Source organism: Mus caroli, unplaced genomic scaffold (assembly GCF_978045245.1).
Source record: "Mus caroli unplaced genomic scaffold, Mus_caroli_1 scaffold_11, whole genome shotgun sequence".
In the NCBI taxonomy this organism is placed as follows: Eukaryota; Metazoa; Chordata; class Mammalia; order Rodentia; family Muridae; genus Mus; species Mus caroli.
Genome location: NW_028227266.1, coordinates 101,953,533 through 101,968,269, shown reverse-complemented (window position 1 = coordinate 101,968,269; position 14,737 = coordinate 101,953,533). Strand labels below are relative to the sequence as shown.

Genomic DNA, 14,737 nt, shown 5'->3' with positions numbered 1-14,737 from the left:
TCTCATAAATGTCATCCCATGAAACGGCCGAGTAGAAATCCTCACCCTCAAATGAAGTTTTGCAGCCGTTAATTTTGCTAACATTCATCATTCTTTCAAAAATCGAAATGAAATGGGAGTAGAGGGGTGGGTTTGACCAAAAGACATCATATTCATTTATGAAATTCTCCAAAGATTAAAAAATTAAAATGCAAAGAAAAAAAATTCCACAAAGCTATACATACATGTCTCAAAGCATGCCGATATGAATACACTCGCTAACTGGGTTGTAGAAACCAAAAAACTCCAACTCCCATCAGGCACTTAGCCGAGATAGCCCTAAGGAACTCCCGTGATGCCCCGCGCCCCGCCACGGCGTGGAGCTTAGAGCCACGTAACTTTGGCGGCCCGGGAAGACTACACACCTCTTTCATGGCTTCGGCGAACACCCGGCGAGTTGGCGATGGCGCCGGTGGCGCCTTCCAGCCTTACCTCGACTCTTTACGACAGGAGCTGCAGCAGAGGGATCCGACGCTGCTCTCCGTGGCGGTGGCTCTACTGGCGGTGCTGCTGACGCTGGGTGAGGCGGCCGGCATTCACGGCGAGGGCTGGGTGGCTCGGCGCCGCAGGCCGGGGAGGCGGACGGCTGGGTTCCCTCTTCTACCACTGGTCTTCCAGACCCAGCAGTGTGGAAAGGGGACGCTGAAGTGACCTGGGTCTTGGGGCAGGACTTACATGAGGCGCCCCTGTGCGCTTGAGCGCTGCGGCCGCCATCGCTCATTCCAACTCTGAGCCACTTGTGTCTGAGCTGGACTCTGGGATACTGGGGTACTAAGGTAGAGTAGAAATCCACCAATCAAATGTAGCAAGCCACTAATTTTCCCCAGATCCATCATTCTGTGTATACTTTTAGTCTCCACATTTGGATGAGGGAAATAGACGTGAAAAAAGTTTACAGTTGATAGTGGCCGGCGCTCCGTGAGTTCCTAACAAAACTGACTCTAATCCGTGTGACAATGAAAGTAGTCCAGATGGACACTTTTTTTTTTTTTTTTTTTTGTCGTAAATGCCTATTAATAATGTCTTTAGAAAATGAATGCTGCCTTTCTCTTCTCTGCAGTGTTCTGGAAGTTCATCTGGAGCCGAAAGAGCAGTCAGAGAGCTGTTCTCTTCGTTGGTCTCTGTGACTCTGGGAAAACGTTACTGTTTGTCAGGGTAATGCTTTGATTTCCACCTCGGTTAGACTTAAGAGGGATGGGTAAGGCATTTCTGTAGCCCTGTCATCTTGCAGTTTATTTGGTACAGCAAGTTTAGGACATGTTCTAAAAAATATTTTTTTTTCTTTTTAATTATATGTATGTGTGTGGGTATGTGCACATGAGTGCCTGTACCTGTAGAGGCCAGACGTGTCAGATTTTGTAGAGTCGGTCTTCAAAGCTGCCTGATGTGGGTGCTGTGAATTGAATTCGGGTCCCTTGCTAGAGCAGGATGGGATCTTATCCAACTTAGTTGAGTCTCCAGCCCTGGGAGTTAATTCTTGACTTACTTGGGAACACAAAAAAGACTCTAGGAAAACCTTTAAACACACACACACACACACACACACACACACACACGCGATGCTATTAGAATATGTGGTTTGGATCGGTGGCACATACGTGAAAGCCAGGTCCAGAAGTTCTTGTCAGCAATCCCAGTGCCTAGGAGGTAGAGATACAGTGGATCCCTGGAATTCCTTGGCTCACCACCCATGCTAGTTGGTTTTCTCCCCGGGTTCAGTGAGAGACCACAGCCTCACAGAAGGTGGCTGCCTGCGTGGTGGTGGTCCATGCCTTTAAAGCCAGCACTTGGGAGGCAGAAGTAGGAGGATCTCTTCAAGTTTGAGGCCAGCTTGGTCTGTAGAATGAGTTCCAGAACAGCCAGAGCGGCACAGAGAAACCCTATGTCAGGAAAAAAAAAAAAAAAAAGCAAAAACAGTAAATACATAAGGTGGAGAAAGATTGAGGAAGGGCTCCTGACATCAACCAACCTTCAGTATACATACACATACACCTGTTAAAAAATGCATTACCAGTTTCTTGGGCTACTCAGAATATAATGGTTATGGACATACATTTTTTTTGTTTGTTTGTTTTTTGTTTTTGTTTTTTTCCAGACAGGGTTTCTCTGTATAGCCCTGGCTGTCCTAGAACTCACTCTGTAGACCAGGCTGATCTTGAACTCAGAAATCCACCTGCCTCTGCCTCCTAAGTGCTGGGATTAAAGGCATGTGCCACCACTGCCTGGATAGACGTATATTCTTAAGTGTAGCTTGCATTCTTATTCTTTCTTTAAACAATCAATAAAGGATAAAGGAAGCCCAATAACTTTTTCTGATTTCTGTGACTTAAAATAGTCCCAGCATGGCCAGTTCTGAGCAATCCAGCATTATCACAATCATGACAAAAATTATTCTCCTTTGACAGTCTTAAGTTACTAATACTTAGTTTTATGTAAGCCAGTGTATTTTAACAGAACATGTTTTACTATAGAGAATTTACCCTCTTCCTTTGGAGGGTATAAATAATAATAATAATAGTAGTAGTAATAGTAATAGCTATTATTATTTTAATTGTGTGTGTGTGTTCATTCATGTGTGTAAGGGCTGGTACGTGTGAGCCTTGGCATATCTGTGGAGGTCAGAGGACCAGAAGTGTTGGTCTTCTCTCATTGCTCTGCCAGGCTAGCTAGAATGAATTTCTGGAGATTGCCCTGTCTCCCTCCCATTTTCCCCATAGGAGTACTGGCATTGTGAATGTGTGTACTACTAGATCTGGTTTTATGTGGGTTCAGAGGGGCTGAACTTAGGTCATCAAGGTTACACAGGAAGTGTTATGTCCACTGAACATCTCCTGAGGCCTTGAGTTGTTTTTGGTGCCTCAAATCTTTACAGGTTAGTAATTTGGCCCCTTGCTGTTGTTTAAAAATAATACTAATGTTGGGCCCAGGGTGCCACTTTCGGGTCTTTTTGCAATGCCATCAGCACTGCAAAAAGGAGGAATAAAGCTTGTAATTTATTATTATTATTATTATTATTATTATTATTATTGGTTTTTTTTCGAGACAGGGTTTCTCTGTGTAGTCCTGGCCTTCCAGGCACTCACTCTGTAGACCAGGCTGGCCTCAAACTCAGAAATCCGCCTGCCTCTGCCTCCCAAGTGCTGGGATTAAAGGCGTGCGCCACCACTGCCGGGTTGTAATTAATTATTATTCTACAAGTTAAAAATAAAGCAGTATGATCCTTTTCAGCTGTTTCAAGTAGCATTCGTTCATTTGACCTTACTCTCCACAGAATGAAAATGTCATTCTTTACATTGCATTCGGTGTTATTGTAACGCATTTACCCTGATTTGTCTGTCTTGGTTTTGTTTTGTTTACAGTTGCTAACTGGCCAGTACAGAGACACACAGACTTCTATTACTGATAGTTCTGCCATATACAAAGTCAACAATAACAGGGTAAGAGGTATCTGGAATGTTCTAGAATCTGACAATCTTCCTTACTGAGTTCTACTGTCATGTGTGTTGCTGACCCAAAGCAACTTGGGGAGAAAAGGACTCCCGGGACGTAGTTCATTGTTAAGGGAATTCAGGGCAGGGTCCTGGCAGCAGAAGACATGCAGAAATGCTGCTTGCTGGTTCACTCTTCAGTTTACTTAGCTAGATTTCTTCATAGCTCTGGACTACCTGCCTAAACATGGCACCTCCCACATTGGACTCAAGAAAATGACCCATAGACATGCACACAGGCCAGTCTGATGGAGGGACTTCTGTTGAGGCTTCTCTTACATGGCTGGAAGCTGTGTCAAGTTAACAAAGCTTACTGGGGCACTGTGGCTTGTCAAGGAAAAACCTTGAATGGAGTAGTCTGAAGATGTAGGTACCTTTTGACATAGAGCATATTCTGCATAACAGACAGATCTGCCCTTGGCAATATAGGTAGCAGATTTAGTCCTGCCCACCCATCCTTGTAACTTACGTACAGGGTATAAGACATTTTACTTTTAGGTTCTGTCTGTCCAGTATTACTGTGAGGTTCAGTAAGTGCTGGGTCTTCTTCTGGTATAAGTAGGCAGTGTGTAGACCCAGGACAATCATTTGGTTCAAAGTAGTTGTCCTTTTCTGCCTCTGCCAGCCAGACTTTTCTTTAGAAGCCGTCCCATAGTTAGATTTTTATTACTCGGAGCCTTGTTAATGTCTAGTGCCTTTTTAAAAAATTATTTTTAAAATTTATTTTTTTTTGGGGGGGGGGGTTGAGACAGGGTTTCTCTGTATAGCCCTGGCTGTCCTGTCCTGGAACTCACTCTGTAGACCAGGCTGGCCTCGAACTCAGAAATCTGCCTGCCTCTGCCTCCCAAGTGCTGGGATTAAAGGCGTGTGCCACCACAGGGTCTCTCACTGTCCTGCAGCTCACAAAGTAGGTTAGGTGGCAGACCAGAGAGCCTCAGGAACCTGCCTGTCTGCTCCCCAGTGCTGGGGTGAAAAGTGGCTCCACACTGGGATGTTTTTATTTTTTATTTTATTTATTTATTTATTTTTTAAAAATAAAGGTTTTAGCCGGGCGGTGGTGGCGCACGCCTTTAATCCCAGCACTTGGGAGGCAGAGGCAGGCGGATTTCTGAGTTCGAGGCCAGCCTGGTCTACAAAGTGAGTTCCAGGACAGCCAGGGCTACACAGAGAAACCCTGTCTCGAAAAACCAAAAATAAATAAATAAATAAATAAATAAAATAAATAAATAAAGGTTTTTGGAATAAAACTCAGATCTTTTTACCAGCTTTCCCCCCAGCCGTTATTTTTAAAAACAAAACTTTTTTGTTTGTTTTCGAGACAGGTTTTCTCTGTGTAGCCCTGGCTGTCCTGGAACTCACTCTGTAGACCAGGCTGGCCTTGAACTCAGAAATCCTCCTGCCTCTGCCTCCCGAGTGCTGGGATTAAAACTTTTCTGTGCCTCACATCTACTAGGCAAGCCGCTCCCCTTCCTTCATCTGTGTTTACTATTAAGACAGCCTCAACAGAAATCCGTCTGACTTGCTGCCTGCAGTAAACATTTGCTTGATTCATGAGCTCAGCTCCAGTGTGCTGGTCTGATGGTGAAGATCTATGTTGTGAACCTGGAGCTGGACCGAATGGTGATGCGCTGTCACTCTTGCTGTCCTCAGGGGAACAGCCTGACTCTGATCGACCTCCCCGGGCACGAGAGCTTGAGGTTTCAGTTCTTAGACCGCTTTAAGTCTTCAGCGAGGTAAGTCAGGGATGAAGTGCCCTGGGTTCCTTCAAGTCTGCACCGTGTCCATACGCATGCTCACCTGGGTTCCTCTGCTAAGACCTTTGACACTGGTATGGGATGAACCTTGCAGTGGCCATTTCTGGGGTGCTAGAACTCGGAAGACGTAGGAGCTTGCATAAGGATGGCCTTTCAGGTTGTGCAGGGGGTGTCACTCTACGAGCATGATTAAACTTCAACTATGTGTATGTGGGGCAGGGTATGTGCACTTGTGTGCGGGTACAGCATAGGAAGGGAGGGTGTTGGATCCCCTGGAGCTGGGGTTACAATTGGTTGTAAACTTCCCAACATGGGAACTGAACTCAGTTCCTCTGCAAGAGCAGAACACACTCTGAACTGTTGAGCCATCTCTCTAGCCACTGACTCTGAAGATAGATTTAATGACATGTTAAGGCTATTACAATCTGGAAAAGGAAATTGTAAGGCTACGATGGATCCCAGAGATACTAAACTCAAAACATTCATCATACTCTTTGTGGTTTTCTTTTGTTTTGATAAGGTGGCAGTATCTCTCTAGCCCATGTAGCCCAGGCTGGCCCTGAACTGTAAGCTTTTTCCATTCCAGCCTCCTGGCTTATACAAACTAGGTGGCTTTTCTTTCCTGTCTGCCTGCTTGGTTTTGGCTTTTCAAGATAGAGTCTCAGGTACTGCAGGTTGACCTTGAACTTGCTATATAGCCCAACAAAGAACCTTGAATTTGCAAGTGTTGGGATTACAGGTATGTATCACCATACCTAGCAAGGCTTTCTTTCCTCTTACCTTCTTTTCACCTTTCTCTTCTCCTCTTTTTTTTATTTTTATTTTTTGGTCATCAATAAGAAATTCCCTTGTGTATGTGTGTTTGTTTCTTTGTTTGTTTTTTAGCATAGAAATGCTATAAATGTTAGCCTTGTTCAAAAAACTGTAAGAGATTGATTTCTAATTGTCTTGAAGTTGAGCTGCTGGAGTTGCCCAAAGAAAGGCTTAGCTCTATTGGGCTTTACCTCCCGTGTTTGGATTGGAAATCGAGGACAAATGAAAATGGAAAGCCCGCCAGCACCCGACTCTGCCCCACTTTTCTACTCAGAATCATGCCTTTTGACCCCACGGGGACGAATCTGACGTTCAGAATTACTGATGATAGCAGGACAAAGGGGTTTGTTGTTTGCTTTGCTGTTATATTTCTCTCATAGTAGATTTTTTTTGGGGGGGGGGGTCAGGGTTTGAGACAGGGTTTCTCTGTGTAGCCCTGGCTATCCTGGAACTCCCTCAGTTGATCAGGCTAGCCTCCAACTCAGAGATCTGCCTGCTACTGACTCCTGACTCCTGTGTCCTGGCACTCACGGTGTGCTCTACCATGCCCGGCTCTTATTGTAGATTCTTAAGCCTGTTCTTCAGGCATGCTAGCTGGAGTTCTTTGACATAACTGTTAGCTGTTTGCATGGCTAGCACACAGCTGGTATCCTCAGAAAGGCCGGCTAGAGAGGCCTGGCTTGAGTCCTGTGAAGCACCAGTAGCTGTACTCACGTCCTGGGTCTGGCCCAGATGCTAACCAGAGTCTGGATCAGAAGTGCAGCAGAACAGAGTGCCACAGTACCACGTGGCACAGAGAGGTCCCCTCACCCCTGCAGTAGTGCAAGCAGCTTTGGAGCTAATAGTTTACTGGGTGCTTTTCTGCTGGTGGGTATGGAGCTGTCCACTTCATAGGAACAACTGTATAGAGACCTTCCTCACCATCTCCCTCGTATAACCCAGCCAAAAGCTAGAGGCTGCATGTCTGTTCTTGAATCACACTAAATCGATACCTCAGGAAAGAACTATTTTTAGTGTAAGTCCTCATGTTACTGATTTTTAAATTCTTTCCTAAAATTTGTATGCTGTAGTTTTAAATGCTTTCTTCATGTTTGCTATCTAACATTGATAAAGAAGAAAAGTAAGGAAAAGTTGTATGATAGTTTCAATGATGTGAAGACATATTTTGATAACTGAATTTGGAAAGCATCTTGGAGCTGACGCTGTGATGGTTTAATTGGCAGTCCTGTGCCTGAGGTATTACTGTTTCTTTGGACTGGCATTGGAACCTCCATTTTGTCAAACATGCTTAGACATAGATTTTGTCATTGCTTCTTGCTGCAAGTGGATGGTGTTAAGCAACCTGTTATAGATGAGAATGTGATTTCCCCCCCCCCTGTGGATTCCTGCCCCATTTTAAAAAACAAAAACCAGTATCTAACCAGGACCCGTTTCTTTTTCATGAACCATAACAAGCACCTGTGTTTTGAGGTTCCCCGATGTTTGTGATTTCTTTGCTCTTTGCCAAATTCTGCTCCTTCCTTTCAGGTTCTGTTTTTCTCAGAGTATCTGCTAGAAATGTTTCTAGAGGATGAGTGTGTCATGAAGTTGTTGGGTGTCTTTCACGTAAAGCAACCTTTATTTGGCCTCTCTTTTTTTCTTCATGGTCCTTGGTTAGTTGCATGTGAGGTCCTGGGTAGCAGCTCCGAGTGATCCACGGAGACCGCCGACTCCACATCTGCTCTTACAGAGCGCTAGTGCCCGTGTAACTGTCATTTCCCTCTGAGTCATCTGTCTTTGGGTTTCTGGTATTTGGAATTCAAGTGTAGCACCCTACACAGAAGGGTGTTATCATCTGTTAAGTGCAGGTCCTGGTGGGCAGCTGGACCAATCACCCTGTGCACAGCATGCCACTCAAAGGTAATTTAATGGAGACCGTAGCTGGAACGGAACTCCAAAGAACCTGAAGCACCTGGTCTCTGTTAGCCCTTCAAATCCGCTGCCTAGTTTGCCGTGTTCTTTTCAGCTGAGAGAACCTGTTTAGTTTCCACTGCGTGGCTAATTTTATTTACTATTTTTATAATGTGTTCTTTTTTAAAATACCCTTTAAAACTCCACCTATTTCTTTTTACTTGCTTCTAGTATTATCCTCTAAAATAATTTTAAACATACATTATGATTTTTTTTGGAGGCAGAATTTCATGTAGCTCAGCCTGACCTTGAACTCACTGTTCAACCAAAAATGAGCTTGAGTTTTTGATCTCCTGCCTCTACCTCCTCAGTGCTAGGATTACAGGTGATCACTTTGGTTCAATGCTGGGTGGGATGGGATGGAGATATATATATATATATATATATATATATATATATAGTCTACTATGCAAGCACTCTGCTAAGTGCTTCTCTGCTAAGCACTCTGCTAAGACTGAGCTTCATGTCCAGCCCATAAACATGTGCTTTGTAGATTGCTCTAAAGTCCAGTTTTGGGGGTGCTGGTTAATCTCTTTTATAATTGCATATTTTAATTTCTGTTTTGATCCAGAACCCCTCCTCTAAGAGAATGGGTACCATCGATGAGACTGGTGGTCTTTGTTAGTGTAGGACATGAAAGGCCAACTCCACACAGCTATCTTCATTTGTTAGCACCATCGGGGTTTGATGATGAGTGTGGTCCAAAAAATTTTTTTAACTTTTTCTTTTCCTTAAAGTTTTTATTTGTATGACTACACTGTTGCTGTCTTCAGACACACTAGAAGAGGGCATTGGATCCCATTACAGATGGTTGTGAGCCACCATGTAGTTGCTGGGAATTGAACTCAGGACTCTGGAAGAACTCTGAGCCATCTCTCCAGCCCCCAATTTTTATATAATCTCTTGCTTAGGGCTCTTATTCCAAGGGAGTGTCCACTTATGCCCCATAGCTATAGCCATTGGAGACCAGGTGTTTTAACTTCTTTAAAACTATTTTCTAACCACAGCCTCCATTTCACTGCCTTTGAGTTGGAGGCTTTGTGTAAGGCGTTTGGTCCAGTTGTCCAGACCCTGTTAGCCACTGCACATTCTCTGCCCCAGGACCTGTTGTCTGAGGTTCCCATGCATTACCTCTGGTACTTCATGGTGTCACTGCTGTGTCTGAGGTCAGGTCCCACATAGTCATAATCCTTGAGTTCCCTCAAGAGTGTTCTGTCTTCCACTTAGGCCCCAGTAGTCTTCACAGCACAAGCTTCACAGGGCCGTGTCCTCATCCCTTTCCTCTCTGGCCTGGCCGACCCTGTTCACCCTGCCCACCCTGCCTGTGTGCTCTTCCCCAGATTTTACATCTTTCTTTAGTCTCCCTCTTTGTTCTTCCACTGTGGGTACATTCTGCCCTGTGTTCATCGCCTAGATCTGTCAGATGGTTTTCTGACCCTTGAGAGCCCAAGTCATTTCTTGTGTCCTTTTAGCTTCTTCATGTTTTGTTTTTGTTTTCTTTTTTACTTAAATCAAAGCATGCATGTATGCATGTGTGCTGTGGTGGAGGGCTGAGTGGAGAAACCAGGGATCGATCTGTCTTGTGGTCCTGCCTGCCGTGTGTGCTCATGTGTCCTTCCCTTTAACTGTCCCTGCAGGGCTGTGGTGTTCGTGGTGGACAGTGCGGCGTTCCAGCGGGAGGTGAAAGATGTGGCTGAATTTCTGTACCAGGTCCTCATCGACAGCATGGCTCTGAAGAACGCACCGTCCTTATTAATAGCCTGCAATAAGCAAGGTGCTTCCTGGCAAAGGCAGCCAGCCATTGAGGATTGCTGCTGGGAACTAGTTCACTTACCCACAGCTGTTATTTCTGAGCATGGGGGAAGGGCTGGAATTATCATTAATTAAGGGATTAAATCTGAAAATCTGTTTCTATTACTTTCCTGGTCTTTTACCAGGTTGTCCCAAGGACTGGCAGCTGGGGGCTCTGTTGATTTTATATCTTTTTTATGATACAGTGCTTTTTAAAGATAAATTATCTTACTTTTCCAAATGTTAATTTGTGAGGCCGAGTACTGTAGGTTCTGGGGGGATTATTGGGCCTCTCCTTCCAGACAGGCTGCGCCATTGTTCCCTCTTACCCCAGCTCTCACAGTCGGGTTGGCTGGACTTCAGCTCTGTGGCCAGGCCGAGTAACGTCAGGAGTTGGTCCTCGGGAACTCCTTCACGGCTACATTTCCTAATACCTGATGAATGGTGCAGCTCTTAGCATCTTTTGTAAAAGTATTTTTGTTTTGTGTGTATGTGGGGGAGGGGGGCCAGGGCTGAACCTCAGGCATACCTGGTCCTGAGAAGATTAAAAGAGGGCTTTGGATCTGCTGGGACAGTTGTGAGTTGCCCATGTGGGTTCTGGTACTTGAGCCCTGGTCCTCTGGAAGAGCAGCCAGTGCTGTAACCACTGAGCCATCTCTAGCCCCAGCCATCATCTTTTTTTAAGGGTTAATGCGGTGTTGTGTTGAAAGTTCTCCTCAGATGTCAGTCATGGTTCACATATGCTTGCTTGCTTTCAATGGACAGGACAGGCTACATATTGAGGGGCTTGTAAGGTGTGGGAAACTTAAGCTTGATTAGTTTTAAGGTCATTAGCACTAAAACAATATTTTGTTGTATTTTATGTTTTAAAACATTTTTCAGAAACCTGCAAATACAGCATTTACTTTGACAGAAAAGAATAATGATAAAAAGTGTTTCAACAAAGGAATGTGGGGGTGAACTAGTTGGTATAAATAGGAATTTTCTTTCTGTGCTAGAAGTCCAGGGAGAGGACAGATTCTGGTTTAAACTAGAATAATGCTCTTTTTTTCCTTCCCAGATATCGCAATGGCAAAATCAGCGAAGTTGATCCAGCAGCAGCTTGAGAAGGAGCTGTAAGTGGGGCTGTGCTCGGGTGGCGTCCTGACCGTCGGAGTCCATGCACACAGCTTAGGATCGAGTGATCAGAGTTGTAGCTGGGGTAGTATGGAATATGTGTTAAAGGGATTAATAGAATTATAAAAGACATGGGGTGTTTATAGCCATTTAAGGTTTTCACAAATTTTGGAAAGGTGTGTGGCACCATGCCCTGCTTGTAAATTTAGTCAGATGTAGTGTTTATGAAATGTCCCCAGCAGGAAGGCAGCAAGCATGCTGCCTGTGTGCTCTACAGAGCCAAGCAGCTGGCAGCACAGTGACAGTTTGGGAAGGTTTTCCTGCTTACAGATAAACAGGACAGGTGAGACGAAAGTCTGTGGATGTGTGAGCTTCATATCCAAGAAGGCTCCCTATCTACCCATTCTGAAGTTTAAAACCATGAGTTTTATAATACAGTGGGGCCATTCAGGAGATCTTAGATGTAGGTAGAGGCTTCAAAGAGCTGGTGTGACCTGGGTCTCCTAACCCACTGGTGTCTGTCTGAAACAGTGATCCGTGGATATAAAGGACAAGCCAGCAGTGTCAATACCGACTGGCGTTATCCCATCAGATTTAGGAGCTGATAGGAATTTGTGGCTTTGTTGTGTCTGACTTCTCCCTTTGCCCCCAGCAACACCTTACGAGTCACCCGGTCCGCGGCTCCCAGCACACTGGACAGTTCCAGCACCGCACCTTCTCAGTTGGGGAAGAAAGGCAAAGAGTTTGAATTTTCCCAGTTGCCCCTCAAAGTGGAGTTCCTGGAGTGTAGTGCCAAGGGTGGACGAGGGGACACTGGCTCTGCTGACATCCAGGACTTGGAGAAGTGGCTGGCCAAGATCGCCTGAGGAACATCGCTGGCCACAAGCATTGGTCATGTGAGACTGACCCTGCAGTTTGAGAAAGGGCGGCGGTGGTGTGGACTGATAAAGAGGGGACATGTCATTGTAGCATTTCTTGAGTTCTTGAAACAATTGTACTACTCCCACCCCCGTCAGCTCCTTTCTCAGCTAGTCCTTTTTACTTAATTCCCATATTCTTTCTCCCTTTGCTAGGTGTTAGGTGTAGCATCATGTTAGTGTGAGACATAACAGAGAGGGTATCACTTTGAGAGTAGGGTAGCATCTGAGCAGTCCTTGTCTCCTTCCTCTCTGCATTGGTCCCTTTTCCTGGGACCAGATCTGCCTGCTTATGGAATAAGTGAATTTGCAGTTGCCCTTGGTGTTTAGGCATAATACAGTGTCAGTTCTTAGTGAAGTCTGGGATGTGGAGGTATACAGTGAAGACAGCTTCAAAACCACAGGTACAGCTGACAGTGTGTCCTTCACGGTACAGCTGACAGTGTGTCCTTCACGGTACAGCTGACAGTGTGTCCTTCACGGGCTCAGTGACCATCTCCACAGCACCCTAGGTTCAAAAGCTGCTGCAACCCCGAAGAGTCACCCTCACAAGGTGGCTCTAGGAGCCAAATCCCCAGACACTCGTGGGTTAGTGTGTTCTAGAGGCTCCACTGGGGAGAGCAGGGAGACAGCACACTGCTGCCTCGGGTGTGTGTGAGCCCAGGCTGTCCCTTGTGGTACTTGCTCAGTTCCTGTTGTGTCACCCCAGCTAGAGTGCTATAGAACAATACAAACTGAAGATGTCCACTGTGCATTTTAAATACATATTTATTCATGATGCTTTAAAAAAATGTTACCTTTTTAAAGTGATGCTGTCTTCAATGTTTGTGTTCTTATTGCTTTTATAAATGACTGGTATCTTGATAAATAACTGTACTGAAAGCATTGAGTCAAATGATGAGTACAAGTGGGAACCTGAGCTAGAATTGAAGCCCAGCTCCAGGTTACTGAGCCTACAGATCGCTGCATATATAAGACACTTGGTCTCGTCTCACACTCAGAGTCAGGCTTCACTAAAGCCGCACTAAAGAGACAGGCAGAGCATTGACTCAGGTGCAGTGCTCAGGGAGTATGTGTGGAGCTCTGGGCTGGCCTTGACCAGTGAGAGGGACAGGATAAGGTGTTCTCTGGGCAGTCCAGCCCAAGCCTCTGCCTGCTGACACATGGCCTCCCCGTGGGTCACCTGGGCTGAGTCCCAGACCATGATTCCTGTCAAGCACTCAGCTCCCCACTCCTAAACTATCTACTGGCCTTGCTTATGGTGTTAGATGCTTATGGAGACAGACACAGCACAGCACAGATAAGCCATGAGATGACTCAGTTCTCACTGGGAAGCAGTATTGCTGCTAAGATCCTTACTGCCCTTTGCACACTGCTGTTCATGTTGGTCATGGACAAATGGGAAGGGCATGATGAAGGACGTTCACATCACAGTAGGTGCTCATCAAAAAAACCTTTCAGTTAGAAAATGTGTTCACTGGCCTCCCTTTTTTCTGGATGATAAAGTGATTTTACTTAGTGGGAGAATCAGTACATCAAAAAAGTGACAAGGATGGAGAGCAAGGATAAATGATATTTATTTATAGCCTGTGTCCTAAGCAAAAGGTAAGCTGTGCAGGGCTGGGAACCAGGTTGGTAGAATGCCTGCCTGGAACGCATGGGTCTGGCTTTGCTGTGGGCTGCTGTAAAAGCCAGCTCTAAACAGGCAGCCGCATCAAAGATTCTATGTCTGGACTCTTCCATGGAGCCATGGCAGAAGTAGCTTCTCACTGCTAGGTACCTTGTGGTCTCTCGGGAGGCCTTGGCCCCTGCCACTGCTTCCCAGGGCCTCCAGCACCTCCTGACGTGAGCTGTTCTATCAGAGGGGAGGTGAGGCAGTGGCCCAGCCATTGAGCTGTTTCAGGCACAATAAAATATAAGGCTACGTGTGTGTCTTTTATTTGGGAACCCAGAATGTTGGTGTAGGTATCGAGCAAAATTGACAACCGGTGTCACCCAATGTGGGACTTACACTCACTTTTAAAAGTTAAGAGATTCCCAAGAATACACATGCCTCCCTTTAAGATTATGAGGCAAGGAGAATGTGTTTCTGAGCCGAGCTGAGTCATGTGGTTCCTCCCCAAGCCGGGAAGGTTCAAAACTAAGGTTTTGTTTCATGCTAGTTTGGCACACATGATTCTGGGGCTTGTGGCTCAAGGCTAGGACACACCCAGGCTGACCCAGGGTCATGGGCAGTGGGCTAAAGATTCAGCCAGACACTCCTGTTCTGGGCTGCTACAAAGAGAGCTTAAGCCACAGATACTAAGAGCTGCTGCTGAGATAAGACAGGCTAAAGACGAGCCTAAATAAAAAATAAAATTGTTTTAAACAGATAAGCCTAGGTCCATACAAGATGGAAAATTTAATTAAATACATAAAAAAGACATTAATTCAAGTTATACAATGGGAAAGGTGACATATGTAACCACAGAGATGTTCATCTCCACAGAAGGGAGAATGAATAAAAATCGATTTAATTGTTTTGTTTTGTTTTGTTTTTTTTTTTTTTTTTTGGTTTTTCGAGACAGGGTTTCTCTGTGTAGCCCTGGCTGTCCTGGCACTCACTTTGTAGACTAGGCTGGCCTCAAACTCAGAAATCTGCCTGCCTCTGCCTCCCGAGTGCTGGGATTAAAGGCGTGCGCCACCACGCCCGGCCGATTTAATTGTTTTTAAGGGTAGAAAGGAGAAATGATGGTAATTGCTTTAAAGGAAATTTAAAAAGTCTATGCCATTGCAGGCAGCTGAGTTCTTTGAACATGGGAGGAGGAAGAAGATATAGTGGCCATGCTAGGAAAGAAGTAAGGCCCAGGCTTGAGAGGTGCAGAAAAGA

General features: G+C 45.3%; 1 protein-coding gene across 1 annotated transcript; it reads left to right on the top strand.

Moving 5' to 3' along the window:
- The first annotated feature begins 328 nt into the window (after positions 1–328).
- On the top strand, positions 329–14,388 carry Srprb (SRP receptor subunit beta). Its single transcript, XM_085827952.1, has 7 exons — positions 329–559; positions 1,100–1,194; positions 3,399–3,476; positions 5,178–5,260; positions 9,682–9,818; positions 10,896–10,950; positions 11,604–14,388. Exons 1-7 carry the CDS (start codon positions 412–414, stop codon positions 11,815–11,817), a joined length of 810 nt encoding a protein of 269 aa, XP_085684078.1. The 5' UTR covers positions 329–411; the 3' UTR covers positions 11,818–14,388.
- Positions 14,389–14,737: the final 349 nt, after the last annotated feature.

What these genes read in the sequence shown, in the direction of transcription:
- Srprb (XM_085827952.1), top strand. Translation starts at nt 412, where the DNA reads ATGGCTTCGGCGAACACCCGGCGAGTTGGCGATGGCGCCGGTGGCGCC. An exon ending in GGCGGTGCTGCTGACGCTGG is followed by an intron (nt 560 to 1,099) that starts GTGAGGCGGCCG and finishes TCTTCTCTGCAG; the next exon opens with TGTTCTGGAAGTTCATCTGG. An exon ending in AATAGCCTGCAATAAGCAAG is followed by an intron (nt 9,819 to 10,895) that starts GTGCTTCCTGGC and finishes TTTCCTTCCCAG; the next exon opens with ATATCGCAATGGCAAAATCA.